The 16,224-nt window shown below is 37.5% G+C and overlaps 1 protein-coding gene across 1 annotated transcript in view; it reads right to left on the bottom strand.

The window, feature by feature from the left end:
* Nucleotides 1-580: 580 nt before the first annotated feature.
* The window catches only part of RAP1B (RAP1B, member of RAS oncogene family), a 29,632-nt gene continuing 13,988 nt past the window's right edge, over nt 581-16,224 (bottom strand). Inside the window, exons 2-8 of the mRNA XM_048933609.1 lie at nt 12,346-12,430; nt 10,793-10,861; nt 8,038-8,094; nt 5,996-6,136; nt 4,362-4,505; nt 2,988-3,103; nt 581-1,831 (exon numbers count right to left, since the gene is read on the bottom strand). Coding sequence (XP_048789566.1) covers nt 3,017-3,103; nt 4,362-4,505; nt 5,996-6,136; nt 8,038-8,094; nt 10,793-10,861; nt 12,346-12,402 — 555 coding nt within the window. The 5' untranslated portion in view covers nt 12,403-12,430 and the 3' untranslated portion in view covers nt 581-1,831; nt 2,988-3,016. The remainder of the gene's footprint in view (nt 1,832-2,987; nt 3,104-4,361; nt 4,506-5,995; nt 6,137-8,037; nt 8,095-10,792; nt 10,862-12,345; nt 12,431-16,224) is intronic.

Here is a 16,224-nt window from a genome sequence, read left to right as displayed (position 1 = left end):
TACCAAGTATTTGGGCGTGACAGTTTTCAAAAGCACAGCCAAGATCAGGAGATCATCCATAGTCCATGCATTCCACTTTACATCTGTTAATACTGTTGGACTGTGAAGTCTGCAAAACTACACTTAATACTTCAAGAATGCTCTTCTGCAGATCTCCCTGAAATCAAACAAATATGGTTTAATCGTCCAGAAAAATCATGTTTTCTCCCAAGATATATATTCTTTCCTTTAATTCTAACAAAAGATTCTTCCTAGAAAGAAGGAAAAGAACAGGCAACATATCCTTAGTTTCCCAAAAAAGTCACTGCTGGTCTACTTTTGAAAACACACTTTTCGGTAAGGGAGCTAGTCTTACATTGGCATTTCAAATATCCCACGTCCAAAGCAGTAAATGAAGTTTCACTCAGAAATTCTTCCGCCCTAGTACATGTGATGCTATTACAAGAAGTATCTGTGGCATGTATTTGTCCAAAGACAAAGCGATAAGTGTTCCTTCTCATCATATGATGTATGAGTCTGCACTGTGCAAGAGGTCTAGAATCGATATTTACTAGCTCTACCAAAACACAAAACATTCAAGTAGTATATAACTGTAATGCAAGCCCTTGCATGGCAATCCAAATTTATTGAACTACTGATGCTAAGTCATACAAAATTGCACCACTTTAATTAAGGCTTTTAGTTTACATTTGGCCACCTCAAAGCAGTTGTAACATTAGGTTGGTCAATTTAAATACTGTGGCTCCCTGTTGGATATACACACAATCTTTACACCCAAACGTTAATGCATACAAAGCAACAAGGCATTGTTAAATAAATCAGCAAAAAGTTAATTACTGCAACTTAGGCCCTGTGACCAATTACACATGATTAAAATTACTTCCCACATTCACATCCACAGTACTCTTCCACCATTTAACATCTCAACCAAAACGTTACACATGTAAAACAATCACTAACAGGCAAAAGTACTAAACCTGTATATTTGGTATTGCAAATACACTTATGCATGAGCAAGCAAGGGAATTCACAGTGAGAATCTACAGCTGCAGAAGCCCGAAAATGATTTACAAAAAATTGTTAAATCATTAAAAAATCGTTTTAAAATATACACTTCTTGTTGTAGACCCCCACTGTACACACAACTATAAACATTGTTCCCTATGTAAACAAGGAAAAGGAAACATACAATAAAAGGTTGAAAAGTCTGGACATTTCCTTCCCAACAGATATTAAAGGCCATGTCTTTAGTCAGACGTTATACTGAAAGGACTCTTAAAGACTAGATCACTGTCTCCACAGGTTTTTCCTAAAATTAAAAAACTATATAGCTGTTGTGTTAATCAAAGCGCTTTTGTACAATACGATGATGATGATCCTGTATTTCTTTAAAAAAGTTACAATAAGCTACAAATACCGATGAAGCAAAGTTATCTGGAGTAGTCTATATAGGAGCTCTTTGGACTTTCTTTTATTATGCTAAAATAGTGGTGCTTTTAGGATTTACATTATTGTACTCTCCAATAGAAAGTGGGGATTGTTGAAGTATACAGTACACAGTTTTCATACATGTACAACATTGGTGGATGAACAATGTCTCTTATCAGTAATACTGGATGTAGGCTCTGGTTTTACCAGTTGCATACACTTAGAATATTTATAAGTAAAAATCTCTCGTGACACTGGAAAGTGATTAGAATGTGCAAACTGATGTAGTAGCTTTCATCCATTTCTTAAAGGGTACCACCACAGGAAAGTCCATTTAAGATGTTGGTAGGTTTAATAAAGTTGGAATGCTGGCACTGTTGAATTGGGCAACAGTTCTTCAGACCTGTAACAGCAAAATGACAAGTTAAACCATGACAAATAGTTATTACTCTCTAGTTAAGAAAAACTGAAGCAGGAACTAGCAAAGTTATTAGTGAATATGCTCAGAAAATAACCTGATTGCTTTTCCTCTACTAATATAACCTCTACTGTACATGCACAATAACAACAAATCAGCAAGTAAAACTGAGTTGGGATACACATGGTAATCCAAAATGAACTGTGGAAGCAATGTTTGATGGGCAGTACTAATTTCTTACACTAGGACAATTCCAATGGCTGTGAAATTGCACTCACACATTTGGAGAATCAAAGCTCTTAGTTTGAAAGCCCTGTTAAGGAAAGGCAGCAATAATATCTGTTACTCTCAGCTAATGCCTCTGGAATCCTCCTGGTTTGCCAGTCAAGAAAGACCTCTGCCCGAACTAGGGCTTGGAGAGGGAGAGGAGGAAACAAACTATTCAAGAGCAAGTTGTAGGAAAAAAAAAATAAATATCACAACTAACTCTTGAAAAAGCTTACTGAAGAGGCAGGCTGAAACTTGCATGAGCCTTCAACAGCATTCTTAAAACACAGCTTTAGTTGGGCAGAACATCAGCAAATTGTCAAAAAAAAGGGATATTAATTTAATAACAGTAGCTCCAGGTCAAATATTTGGAGTGTTACAATGATCCCTTCACCACCCTTTTCCCAATGCAACCACTAACCATATCACAGCCTATAATACATCCATGTAGTCCAAAGAAAACAAGGAATTTTCCTGCAACACCATGCAAATATGAGGATGAGTTTAAAGTGGGTAGTTTGTATACTAAAAACATCAATATTTTAGTGTGCATTCCTGATAATTGAGCTCTTGCAATATATTTTATCAGCCTCCAAAAAACAAAAGTTCTGTTTCCAAAAGCTAAGTGTTGGAAGTATCAGGACAAGTGTCATTAATGGGAGTTTCATCAACACCTTAAAGCTTGAAAAAACTTTTTTGTATCAGTATGAATAGTGCATCTTGCACAAATTCTGTAGTTAACACCATAAAAGCTTCAAGATATCACGAATTTTTTAATGCAGTTCTGCACGATAGAAGCTACAAGTGTACTTGTTTGCTTGCTTCGTTTTTTCAAGTCAAAACACACAAAACGGAACATTTTAAAAAGGTTTACCTGGCTCAGAGCTACAGTACAGCTATGTATTAAAGTAGCTGACATGATGACTTTTTGCGTGCTTTTCCAGGCACTGGAGTTTTTCTGTTAATTTGTCGCACAAGGTCATAAAAGATCTGTGAATATAAACACCCGTTGGTTACTGGAATTAAGAAGATTCCCTCACAACCTTAACTCTTCAATCTTATTTACTCAGATACTCAAAGATCTCTGCTAACATTTAATTATCATGAAGCTGGAAAGCTGGAAAGCTAAGCTGCACACTTAACGTATGTCTACTTTTGCTGAAGATATTTGATCTGTGGGTCAAATTTACCTGAAAATAACAATATGCCACCACGATCAACTAGCACACACTATTACTTCCAATTAATTCAGCAGCCTCTACAGAACTACAACACTACATTTCCTAGACAGGTAAAGCATAAGACTCACACTTTGAGTCTCCTTAGAATTCTAATTAGACTACAGCTTTGTGGAAAAGCTGATTTAAGACAAATCTAAGCACTGCAGTTAAATAGCAGCTGTTTTGTTCATAATTGACATTGTGCCAATTATTTCTGCATCTCGCACATCAAATCCTCACACTAAAGCTCTCCAAGCAGTTTTTTAGGGCACTGTTTGCAAAGGAGCAAACTATCCAGCAAGGGCTTTTAGTATTTGATGGAAATAAGCTCCAGTTTATTAAACACAGAACTTTACTATAGAGTTCAGCAAATACATTTTTAAGAACAACTGTGTAGTTTCCAGAAAATCCTAATTTAATATTCATTACTCATTTTAAAGTCAGCTGTGCATAAAATCACCACACTCATTTGATTACAAGTCTTGCACAGAGGGCCTTTCAACTTGACTGACACTGTCAATATTTTCCAGCAGACACAATGAACTGCAGGGTTTATAATAAAATTCAAGCCGTTCCAGAAAGTTAAATATTAAACACAGTCTTTTTCTAAATGCTTTTGGCATCAGATTCTTTATGCTGATACACCCCCACTGAATAAGAAAGCATATACTATGGCATGTCCTAAAAATGCATAAATGCATGTGCTTGATCAGATGCCTAGATCCTGCTAAATAAATAGCAAGATACAAGAGATGGTTTTTTTGCGTGTTTTATTCTATTTTTTGCAGAGCATCTATTTATTTTTTCCTCTCCAATCAGCTACTTCTGAAAACGTAAAGTTTTAATTAAAAGTGAACTGTACCCTTGATATAAATTAATCATAGATTCTTAAAATAACAGAGTATACTTTTGTCCATTACAATCAAAGTTATTTTTGATTTTTTCCTGACATATGGTAGCTTTTAGTTAACAAAATGTTGTCTCTTTCTTATCTGCCACCGTTCCATCACACAGGTATCATGCCTTACCTCATTAACATTTATCTTTGATTTTGCAGAAGACTCTAAGAATGCACAATTATTCCATTGCCTTGCTAGGTTCTGACCTTGTTCCTTTCCCACAACTCTTTCATCTTCCAAGTCACACTTATTGCCAACCAGAATCATAGGCACCTAAAAAACAATTCAGTATCAGCACAGAAATCATTAACAATGTGGAAAAGCACAATGTAAGATACCTGACTGCCAGCATAACTGAGTTCTGGTGTAACTGAAACTTAAGCTTACACTTCTGTGAAGCTTCAAAGTGACTGCATTTTCTCTTGTCTGCCATTTTGCATGGAGTTGCAAATGGTTGGATTCATACAAACCACTAATTAAGTAAATTTTACATGTACTAAGTGCTCTAATGGGATTTTACTTTCACATGCATAGACATCAACTGTTAAAATTAAAGGCATCAAAAAGTCTACTGATGACTCAGCTACAAGACTTCAACATGTTCAAAAATCCTTGGCATGTATTTGAAGATTGAGAGGAACTTTAAGCAATACAATTCCATACGATACGACCAAGGAAGGCTTATGCTAACCAGAATGAATGTAGCTCAGAAATTAAGGTTTTGAATATCCTGAGAATTATTTTGATTTTAGTTCAACTCTGTACAACATTAATACTAAAATAAAAAGGCAGTTTTTAGGTTTTGGAAAGAAGAGGTGTGAGAAAGTTAAATTCTGCCTTCTCAAGATACGCTTGTGATAATGGGTAGTAAATCACTTTGAGATAAAATACACTGAATATAGGCAAGACCTGGAGATGCACAGGCTTAATAAATTGCAAAGTGCTTTCTAAGAGTCACAGTAAGCTTCAGTGAAATTAAAAAATATGTTATGTCTGCCAAGAGCTGAAGCATACATAGATATTTGAAGGAAGGGATCATAGATTCCACCAGCCGCTTAAATAAGATCTTATTCCCCTCCTCTGCCTAGTGCCTCAGCATGCAAGGTATTTCTGATAAAAATAGTTTTATAACATTTGAAATGTTTATAATGGCTTTAGAATGTTTGAAATTTGAAATACCTTTCCTTTTATTAATGGAAAAAGTAGTCCCTTTCTACCAAGGTTTAGATTTTTTAATCAGTTATAGATTTGTTTTAGCTTCACTTCATGTTAATAATGCTAAGGGCTGCATGCTGAAACTGTGTGGAAACAGTATGACCAAACCTGCTCACAAGAATGTACAAAATGTAAGGCTACAGAACACACAAGTTTGAAGCTTTCAATACAGTCTTCTGGAAAAATTTAATTTTGTTTTCAAAATACCACAAGCAGTGAGAAACACTGTAGGCTTTTTTAAACTTTGTTGTGTAGTAATGGAAGTAAAAATACAGTTGCTTTAGACATGTTGCTGCAGTTCTAGAGAATAAAGTTATGTATAGTTTCAAGTTAAGCATTTGAAAGGTAGAAATTAAACAATTCTCTTTATGGAGTGCATGACAAGTTATGTGTTGCCTGCTCTGCCTCAAGAGTTGCATTTCTTTACTACGCATCTGCTGGTTGATTTGTTTCTTATCTAAAGCATGAAACCTATCTGACCAAAGTGTAAACACTACAACATTGCAATGAGAACTGCAGAAGACTTTAGCATTTAGAGAGATGCTTACATCATCAGTGTCTTTGACTCGAAGAATCTGTTCTCTTAGATCCTGTAAATCATTAAACGTCGACTGTGCTGTGATGGAATATACTAATGCAAAACCTTGTCCGTTTTTCATGTATAGGTCTCTCATTGCTGTAAACTGTTCCTGTAATTAAAAAAAAAGGTACAGAGCTTGCATTAAATTTGCACTTTCTTTATACAAACTGCCACATACTTCAGGTTACAAATGTTTTACAAGTACGATGCTCTCCCCTTTTTAAACTAGTATTTTACTGTTTTATTGTATGCACTAAAGTAAGTTAAGCCACTTCTAAACAAATCCCAAGCCTGGAACATTATATAGGCTGTTTGTACAATATCTAGATACTGCCAAAGGCTATAGCACTGACAAAAAAAAGTCATCACAGAAACTGAAATAATTTGAAAAGAGAGAACAAGTACATTGTAGATTACAGATGTTGCATTCCTCCTGGATCCTTTCTATTTCAGCTCTTTCCTGTCTCCTGTTTGTTCTTCGAAATACATTGCAAAGTAACTGCATCCCCAGTCAATCTCAATTTTATATTCCAGACACTTCCTACTTTCATTTTCAAGGAGACTGAATAGAGGATAGAGATGCTCAATAGACTTGTCGCATTTTCTAGACTTCGGTGAAAACAGTGCACAACACAGCAGCAGCATCAGGACTTGTCCTCGATTGAGAGCTCTCACTGGTATGACTGGAACAGCATTTGCCTTACTCACCTTGGTGACTTAGCTATCTTGTGATTCATCAGTCACTCATCAAGTCCAGGAGCTAGTTTATCAATTGAAAGTACATGATCACAAACTACAACTGTATTCCAATCCAACTATTCCAGGTCATGCAGCTCTTCCTAGTGGAGCGTAATTAAGTGTAATAGGATTTATGAGGCTAAATAATGGAAACATTTCAAAGTTCTGTCTGTTTGCATGTCTTCAGCTTTAAAATCCAGTAATATATATATATATTTTTTTTGGAGGAGTGGGACTTAATTTTATATGCAACTCCTCCAAACTTCTGGTTTCTTTTATAAGTCCACCCCTTTCATGGTTGGATGCCTGGAACACGTTAATCAAGACCTTACTATATCTCCACTTTTGTGATTAGAGGCAAGCACTAATGCAAAACAGTGACATTGTTTTCAAAATGACACAAGATATTTAGGTAATAAATCTGCAGCTGAAGTGGTGATGTCAGTTTTAGGCTTATAGGGGATACCAAATATCCACATGCTAAATACACACTGAGTTTTTGCATATTTGTACCCAAGAAGCCTATATTTTCATATACAAGCTTTTCTTCTACATCTGTACCAAATACTACACGAGAAATGAAAAGCAAAACCTATTACAAGGGAGTATCCACTCAATCTTTCTGTAGTTTTACACAACCATACTCTGCTTTGCAGTCTAAATAAACGATTATGGGGTCTGATTGCTATTAGAGTTCAAAAAACACATACTATACTCCAAGGGACGTTCACTGGAATCAATGAGAAAAATGACTGGTTTCAGTGTGTTTTGGAACAACACAGGAAAAAAATGTGAGTAGCACGCAAAGGGTAAGCATAAACCCTATGCTTTGAGTCTCCATAAGCTGACTAAAGAGACACTATTCCTACCCTTATGTTAGGATTCCGTCTCAGGCACAACAGAGAAATGAGAGAAGAAGAAAGTACGTATTTTTACAGCAACAGAAATCAAAACCAAGTAACCACACTGGGCATAAATTTGTCTCCGGGCACTGTAAATTTAAAACAGCAGCAGAATCACTTTTAAAAGCGTTCAGACTGATATTTCTCCTATTACAGAACATTAGATCACAGGAAACTTGCAATTTGTTTTCTGTTGCAACTCTCTAGCGTTAAGAACAAAACTTCTGTTGAAGAACAACTTACATCCACATTGACCGCGGTTACTCTTTTGCAAACGAGGAAGGAAACCTGTCATCATTTACACTAAACTCCTTATAGTTTTTGAAAGCTTTAACACTGTACACAACTTGGGAGAACTGGTTTTACTTACTGTTCCTGCAGTATCTAAGATTTCAAGCATACACTGTTGCGCATCTACTTCAACTTGCTGTCAAGAGAAATAGAATTGGTTAGAATGCTTCCTCTTGCAACTCTTCTCTTTAAAACTACTACAATTGTGTGACTTTATAAACAGATTCATAATGCATAAAGCAACAGTGGCTTAAGTTTATATGGATATACACTCCGAAACCAGCAGGAAACGGCCTTCTAAAGAGCCCCAGTGACATTTTCAAAAGCAGCTTCAGCAGCCAAGTACCACTCTGCAAAGTGATTAAGATTTTCTGATTATTAAAAAGGAAGGTTGCTGAATTTGCAATATCAGCAACTAGCATAACTGATTCCTATTTGTTCCAAATATCACTCACAGACTGAAAGAACAGGTGAATGTTTCAAATCTGAATTAGCACACTAATGCTCATTCAACTGCGATTGAAATCACTAAGAGAATAAGAGGTAGACAGCATAGAATACACAAAGCAAGCCACTAAGTATACTTTCACAAAATTAAGCCTTTAGAGACACTAATTAAGAAACTGAACCAACTTTAAAAAAAAACTGCATAAGTGTAAAAAGGCAGATCAATTTCTACATCCTTCTCAGAGTTCCTCTGTCAGTCTCAAATAAAAAAAAAATACAAACAAAAGGGGCTGTGAGGGCAGCAGGACATAAAAGTGCCCTCAAACTGTTTCAGGCTGGTTGCCCACATTTTTTTTCTTTGCATCTGCGCACAAAATTCCGGGTTAACTTTAAGCTTTTCTTTTGTAAGTAGATTAGAACTTCAGGGAGGAAAAAGTTATTTCCACTCATCTCACACTTCCCTCATGTTCCCCAGGGATGGAAAATTTCTTCCACAGTCACTATTTCAGCACAGACTGCTGACAAAGAAAGTCAGCTAATTAAGCACCATCTATTCTCTTCACGAAGAAATATTTGGGGAGTAGATCAAGACTGACTTTTAAGACTTCATGCTCACTTATTCTATTCATGCTCTCTTCATTTCTGCTCAGACAAACTTAAAAATACTTCAAGCCACATCCTCTCAACTTCAAATACTTTAAATTTCACATTAGCAATACAGAATTGTAACTGCACAATAAATGTATTTTAAAACTACCCATGAAGCAGGTTAGAACACTAACTGGAGTGAGGAAAATAACATCAGGAAGTGTCATCCGCACTTAAGCAAGACTTCACCTAACTGATTTGAAAAGACAGACAGACATATTCCTCTGTTTTGGGACCAAAACTGAAATGAATATTGTAAGATCACCACTAAAAAAAAAAAAAAAAAAAATCATTGTCAAAACACAAATTTTCTTGAAATAACTTCTCCAGCCTCCATGGAAACAGCCTGTAGACAAATTCATCCAGAAAACATCACAAATTTAATGTGACATGAAGACTGTGAATATATAACAAAGGAAACATTTCACTTTAATACAGCTTGTGCATATTTTCAGAGTCACTTGTTGCAAGCCTTTGCTGGGTCAGACTCAATGAACATTATGATTCCACAATTCCTGCTCATCTAACATAAAAAAAAGTTACATTTTTGGGTTTTTATTTTGCTAGCACTGTCTCTTTAATAAGACTTCTGTATGCTGAAAAAGCTCTGAGCATATGGGCTTTCAGACAGAGCTAGATTTCTGTGAGGTCAAAGAAAACAAGTGTGAAATTATTGTTTTGCTAATTCCTCTTCTGTTCAGAACAAACTCCAATAACTCCACACTGCAAAGGCTGCTAATGCAGTCTCTGTTCCACTATCAATACTGCCCTAGAGCTGAAACAGGAGGCTCTGCTCAGTCCATCCCTACCCATGGTTTGTGCATCTTGCCTTCCTTGCGTAACACCAATATTTCTGTGGCCCCCCATGGGTGAGCTACATCAGAGAATCAACACATTTGGAAAGTAATTCAGCTAAAAAATGAACAACATTAAGAAACTGACACTGATCTGCTTCATTAAACAGTTAACCATTTTGTCAGTAATCCAGATGTGAACTGTCTTAGCTGAGAATATTAATCATGGTCTCAGTGAAAAACGAGCAATGTGGAGAATTCAAGACGATGCACGCAAAGTCAGACCTTTCAGCCTGTCATGCTGAGGATGAGAAGAGAAACTAACAGATCACTGTTTGTTTATTTATGATACGTTTGTGTCAACTTATTAATAAAACAACAACCCATTTAATGGAACCATATCAAGCAGATCAGTGAAACTGTTAGGAATGTAGTACATTGCTGCTTGCATTCTGAAGGTGAGTCTGAATTTGGGTTTAGTACATTTTCTTAGTAGCAAAGAAGTTTGAAAACTCTGGAATCCAGGTCAAAGTCTACTTGCAGATCCTAACTCAGAATGTAGTTGTGCATACATATCCATGTAAACCCATATAGGTAAATAATTAAAAAAATGAAAGTGGTAGCATATTAGTAAGCATGAAATTATATATTTACGTATAAAATATATTTTTTTTAGTGCTTCAGTGTTCCTAATTCCAATAATAAAATTACCACTTTTTCCTGACTAGCTAGTAGGTATTATGCTTAAACATTAAAATACTAGCCTTGCATTACTCCTTTTAGGCACACTTTTTAAAAGCATCTTTACACTTCAAACTTTAGTTAGCAGATAGTATGTGACATTATCAAGCACACCCTTTTTAAAGTAAAAGCTCTAATGCTTCACAACATCTACAGCAGCCTGAAGCACTAAAGTTTCTTAAGCATAAGAGTTTTTACACTTACCTTTCTGTAGGAGTCTTCTATCGTAGGATCGTATTTTTCAACAAATATTCCTTGAACAAACTGTACAGTCTGCAACACAAAAGTTCTTCTAAGATCCTTCTTGTACAATGCAAAGTGCATACAAGAAGTTAAAAACTACCATTCTATGTGTATACTCAGTTATTCATTGCATTTTGGAAAGCAAACTAAGCAACAGACAAGTATAAATTAAGTGAAATGACAGGAAGTTAGAGGTATTTTCTTATGTGATTAAATATTGTCAGGTAAAGTAATACTACACCTTCTTCTAGCCACTGTCACTCAGAGCATAAGCATTGATTAAAGGTTTGTCTAACTATTGGAATCATTATTAGTTGAAGAGGATACTGTACAGCTGAATGGCTTCTACATTTGTATTCAGAACTACTGCATCTTTCATTGCTCACCTGCAAGCACAGGAACTACTCAAAAAACAAATGCCAGTATTTACTAGCTTTAAATAGACGAAGATATTCTTGTATACCTAGCATGTAGGACAATTATAGCCTGAGTGGAACTTTAAGACCGGCCAATTCAGAACAGACATGTTCAAATCCAGAAATGCTACGGTAAAATAAGAACTGTGAAGTGAAGGGAAAAGTGTGTTGAGGGACATGGTTTAGTAGGAGCTATTGGGAATAGGTGAACGGTTGGACTGGATGATCTTTTAGGTCTTTTCCAACCTTAGTGATTCTATGATTCTATGATTCTAAGTTATTTCACAATCTAAAATGATTTGTCAAGTAGGTCTTCCTTTAGGAACTCCTCTGTACAAGAGTAATTCCTTCGCACTTAAAACTACAAATGTTTAGATCTTACTTTCTGATAATGTACATAATTTGTACACAGTTAAGCGGAAAGATGTGAAGTTCTCAGGTGGGCTGAGAAGATCTCATTCTGTGAACCTCTTTAGTGCTAGTGTAGGTTGATATGACTGTAACTTCTCTGTATTAATTTAACTGAAATGCACAAGCTCTCTGGTGTACAGTCATCTACCTGCTATAGCTGTTCACTTATTTGCTAGCAAAGGTGTTGAAAACACGTTAGACAAATGGATAGAAGTATCTGCACTTAAAATAAATTAGTGCTTTAGAGACTACCGTGGAATATTACCCCAAAGAACTTTGTACAGACAGAAGTTAGCAAAGCCAGGCACACGCAAGCCAGTTCACCCTGCTGGCCTCCCAAAAGAGCTTCATTTCCCACAGACCTATGGCCAGTCTGGTAGTGAAGCCAGAGACCTCCATACTGCAGCAGCTACGCATTTCACTGCGTAGGATATGCAAAGGTCTGACCAAGCACGAACAACCAAACTCATCCAGAAATAACAGCGTGCAAACTGCACCAATGGAGGTGAATATACCAAGAAAGCACTGGCAAGCACACTGCAAAGAGTGTACTTATTGTAACCAGGAACCCTCAGCAGCCGTTACTTATGTTTATTTGTGCTTACTCACATGAAAGTAATAGGGGTTAATAGAGTCAGAGAAAGATGAAGATCTGGAAATATGCTTTAACTGCCTCACAATACTTACCAGAGCAGACTTTCCAACACCTCCAGAACCAAGAACCACCAGCTTGTATTCACGCATGGTGCAAGAGAGAAATTGCCCTCAATACCTAAAACACAGAACAAATTATTTACCAGCTTTGTTCATCAGGACTGCTACTTTAGCATTACTACAGACATTGTTCTCTCAAATGTGTAAGACACAAGCAGTTAAATACCAATATAAGCTATTAGATACCATTATAAGCAGGATGTCGTTCAGTTATTGTACAATAACGAAACTACGGACACTTAAGGACAATAATCCTCTATACTACTTTCCTTGCACTACACCAAAGAGTATCTCTAAGTTTTTCTTTTTAACAGGACTTTTAGATGTAGAAGTTTTCATCCTTTATTCGCAGAAAGGAAGAATTAGGTGTAGAAATTAATTTGCTCCTATTGACAGTTAAATGAATTCTGTCACAACACCCCAGTCAGTGATAAGTGTTCATCACACAAGCACACACAAGGTCTTCTAGAGGAACCAAGCCACAGGACCTCTCTGCAATAGTCACAACAAGCACTGAAGTATTTCACAGGGTTCTCAGGATCTTTCTTTCACTCACAAAAGTTTTCTGCACTATGCACCTTGCAGCAACAGACCTGAATCATTATATCCCAGATTCACTCAGATGCCTGAGGAGACTGCAGTTTTACAAACACATTCACAGCATTGAATTTACCAGGTGAACTGCTGCTGCTATTGCTCTATTACTGCAGAGAACGTTCATTACCTATGGTATCGACACAGACCTTCTAAAAACATTTCTTAAATTTCAGAGCTATTACACTATTACATATCCCTTCCTCATCCAACCCCCCAAATTTATGTCATGCTGCACAAGTTCTTATAATTTCATACGCACACACGTGTAAGTGATTTTACTCATATAAGCTGACATGCACAAAACAACATCTCCACTTTCCTCTGAAGAACTGCAGTAGACCACTGACATCATCAGTGCTGGCTCAAATGCTGGAAGGGAAATTTCTATCAGGAACAGCATCTTTTTATTCCTCATAAACCACAATACAAATCTCAGGCAAAGTTTCTATTGGTTCACTCAAAGTTTGTTCTATATCCAGAACGCACAATCATGACACTGCAATTCACTTCACTATGTTTGATAAAAAGGCTTCATGATTTTTAAATATACAGCAGTCATCGTCAAACCACCAACTCTTAATGAAGCTGCAATAAAATGCTGCAAACCTTCAGCTAAATAGCACATTCTCTATCACATTAGAGTTCTGTCATAAAAGGAAAATTGAGTAAACCCTGTTATAGCAGAGCTAACAGTTACCATTAGTAAGAAATAATTATCCAAGAGGAGGTAAGTGTGAATTTTCTCATTCTGAAACATTTAAAAGCTAAATTATTTGCAGAGAGACTTGTGTAAGAAAATTAAGCCTATCTCTTCCCAGGAAGCAGGCATTTTTCAGCAAAGAACAGCAGGGTCCCAAAAGTTAGTTTGAAAAAATACAAAAACCAAATCAAACACACAAAAAACAACAAAAACATCTACATGAAAACCACGTGCTTAAATCTGAGAACTGATTAATGTTCTGCTAGATACCTAAAGCAGTTACCATGGCTGTGGTTTAAAACTATCTCGAGGCAATCGAAACACCCTTTGAGACCATTCCTCTCCAGCAGGCCAGGAGTTCCACGCTGGCTGTGTGCCTGCCTATGGCTGTCCGCTGTGTCTGCTTACTCACCTTCACTGAGAACTAACCTGCAGAACCAACACAGATGCTGGGGCCTGGCTTTGGGTCTCACTGCTCAATTGAAGATCCCTCTGACAGCCCTGCAAGCAGCTGAGTTAAGAAAACTGCTCCCACTGCCTCAGGAAGAAGCTCTCTGCTCCTTCCCTGCACACACTCCAGCACTCAACAGGCTGAGTTACCTGCCTTCATACTTCCACCCTGCCATGGAAGAAAAGTTGAGGGGCGGAAGCAAGGCAGGACAGACTGCTCAACAGCAACACTCTCATACCTAACAGAACAACTTCTCATTCTACCCTTTGAAAGCACTCTTCCTATACCAAACTATTCACACCATGTTTATAATCTATTTTGCACCCTTGGAGATGTTCCATAAGACCTACCAAGCCATACGTACCAAGTCTCACTGCAAACACCAGGAACAGGCTGCCCAAGGAGGTTGTGGATGCCCCATCCCCAGAGGCATTCAAGACCAGGCTGGATGTGGCTCTGGGCAGCCTGGTCTGGTGATTGGCAACCCTGTGCATAGCAGGGGGTGTGTAACTGGATAATCATTATGGTCCTTTTCAACCCAGGCCATCCTATGATTCTATAAAAGGCATCATCTCTAATTAATGAAAAGCACCTTTCAAACTCCTGACAAATTAAGTCTGCAATTACTTTACCTGTCACTGCCTTAAAACAAACATTCATTTATGCCTTTATTTTTGGAAAGGTGTCACTGGAATGACATAAGACACAGTGAGTGTAGGGGAAATCCCAGCACTGTAATCTGAGTGAACTGCAGCAATTTCGCTGTCTTGCAAAGAATGGTTTGAGCAGAATTTCTCAGTATTCAGTCTGAAGTTAGCAACTAAAAGTAGAAACGTCAGTAACAAAGGCTGACAGTAATTCAGAAGTAATAGAACTTAAGCAGCACATACCAAATATCTGTTTTACTGACTGGTTTGAGTCATTGGTGACTTCCAGCAGAGTTTAACGCAAGCCAGGGCTTCTTCTGGCAGCCAGGTTTGGAAGCTCAGTCCTATGTATCCAGCTGCTTTACAAGACCCAGGAGCTGGTTTCACTACTTTTAGTGCGGTACGTAATTGAAGCACATATATGCGATCACAGCTTGGTCAGCCAATCCTCTTCATCCACAAAATACCTAAGCAAAAAGCTTTAACATCTCTGTACATGTGTCAACGTCTGCAGCATGCTCAACAAACGTTTCTCTGACCTTTTCTCCAAATTCAAGCAACGAGCAACCAAAGTGCTAACTTCCCCTTCCCCATGACAACCTGCCTGCCACTTGCACAACTACTCCTTGACTACCAAAAGCACACAGTAATGCTTCAGTTATATGCACCCACAGCCCCTGGACAGCACAGAGGTAGCTGCACATTCCTGCACTGCTTTACTGTCAGTCCAGCCATAACTTCTTGGAGCAAAACACAATACAACCTACTCCCCAGTACACTTTAAGATTAACACGGACATCTCTGGAGCACCGCATGAAGCAGAAGCAGCATCATCTGCTTCCACTTAGCTGTACCACCTCACAGGCTCTGAAGAGCAGCCCTGATGTCACTTCACCTTTCTATTAACTGCTAATAAAAGAAGAGCTTTCATAACAAAAGAAGTTTTTTTCTGGCTACAGAGCTTTGCCTCCTCAGCTAACAAAGTACCAGATTACAGAGCAAGAAGCTGTTGGTCTGCCAGTGGTCTTCAGTGCAAGAAAATCTTAGCACTTCATTTTCCAGTGGTCAGCTTGCTGTTGGCTACAAGCATGCTCAGCCACCTGAACTAGGACACCAGTGCTGCCTGAACTTGATTTTCCAGTGATTCCTGACCAGTCTGCCCTGACTGTACTCGAGCTCAAACTCATCCTTCTGTACCTTGTGTTGTACTAACTGCTTGCATTTGAGACCTCGTTCCTACTTTTACGTTCTTTTTCAGACTGAATCAACACTTTCTTCCAGAATTAATACTATGTTCAGCTCCATCTAGTGCTGACATGGTTTCTTATTGACTCATTTATCACATGTGATGGGAGTAGAGGAAGAAGATGGAAGATGAAGTATGAAAGAGGAGATTTAAGCCATAAAATACCCAATCATTCAGTTACCCTGATGGCATTTGAAATAACATAAGCCAT

This window comes from Lagopus muta, chromosome 1 (genome assembly GCF_023343835.1).
Source record: "Lagopus muta isolate bLagMut1 chromosome 1, bLagMut1 primary, whole genome shotgun sequence".
In the NCBI taxonomy this organism is placed as follows: domain Eukaryota; kingdom Metazoa; phylum Chordata; class Aves; order Galliformes; family Phasianidae; genus Lagopus; species Lagopus muta.
Note: the sequence above shows the minus strand (reverse complement) of the source record. Positions and strands in the feature narration are given on the sequence as shown.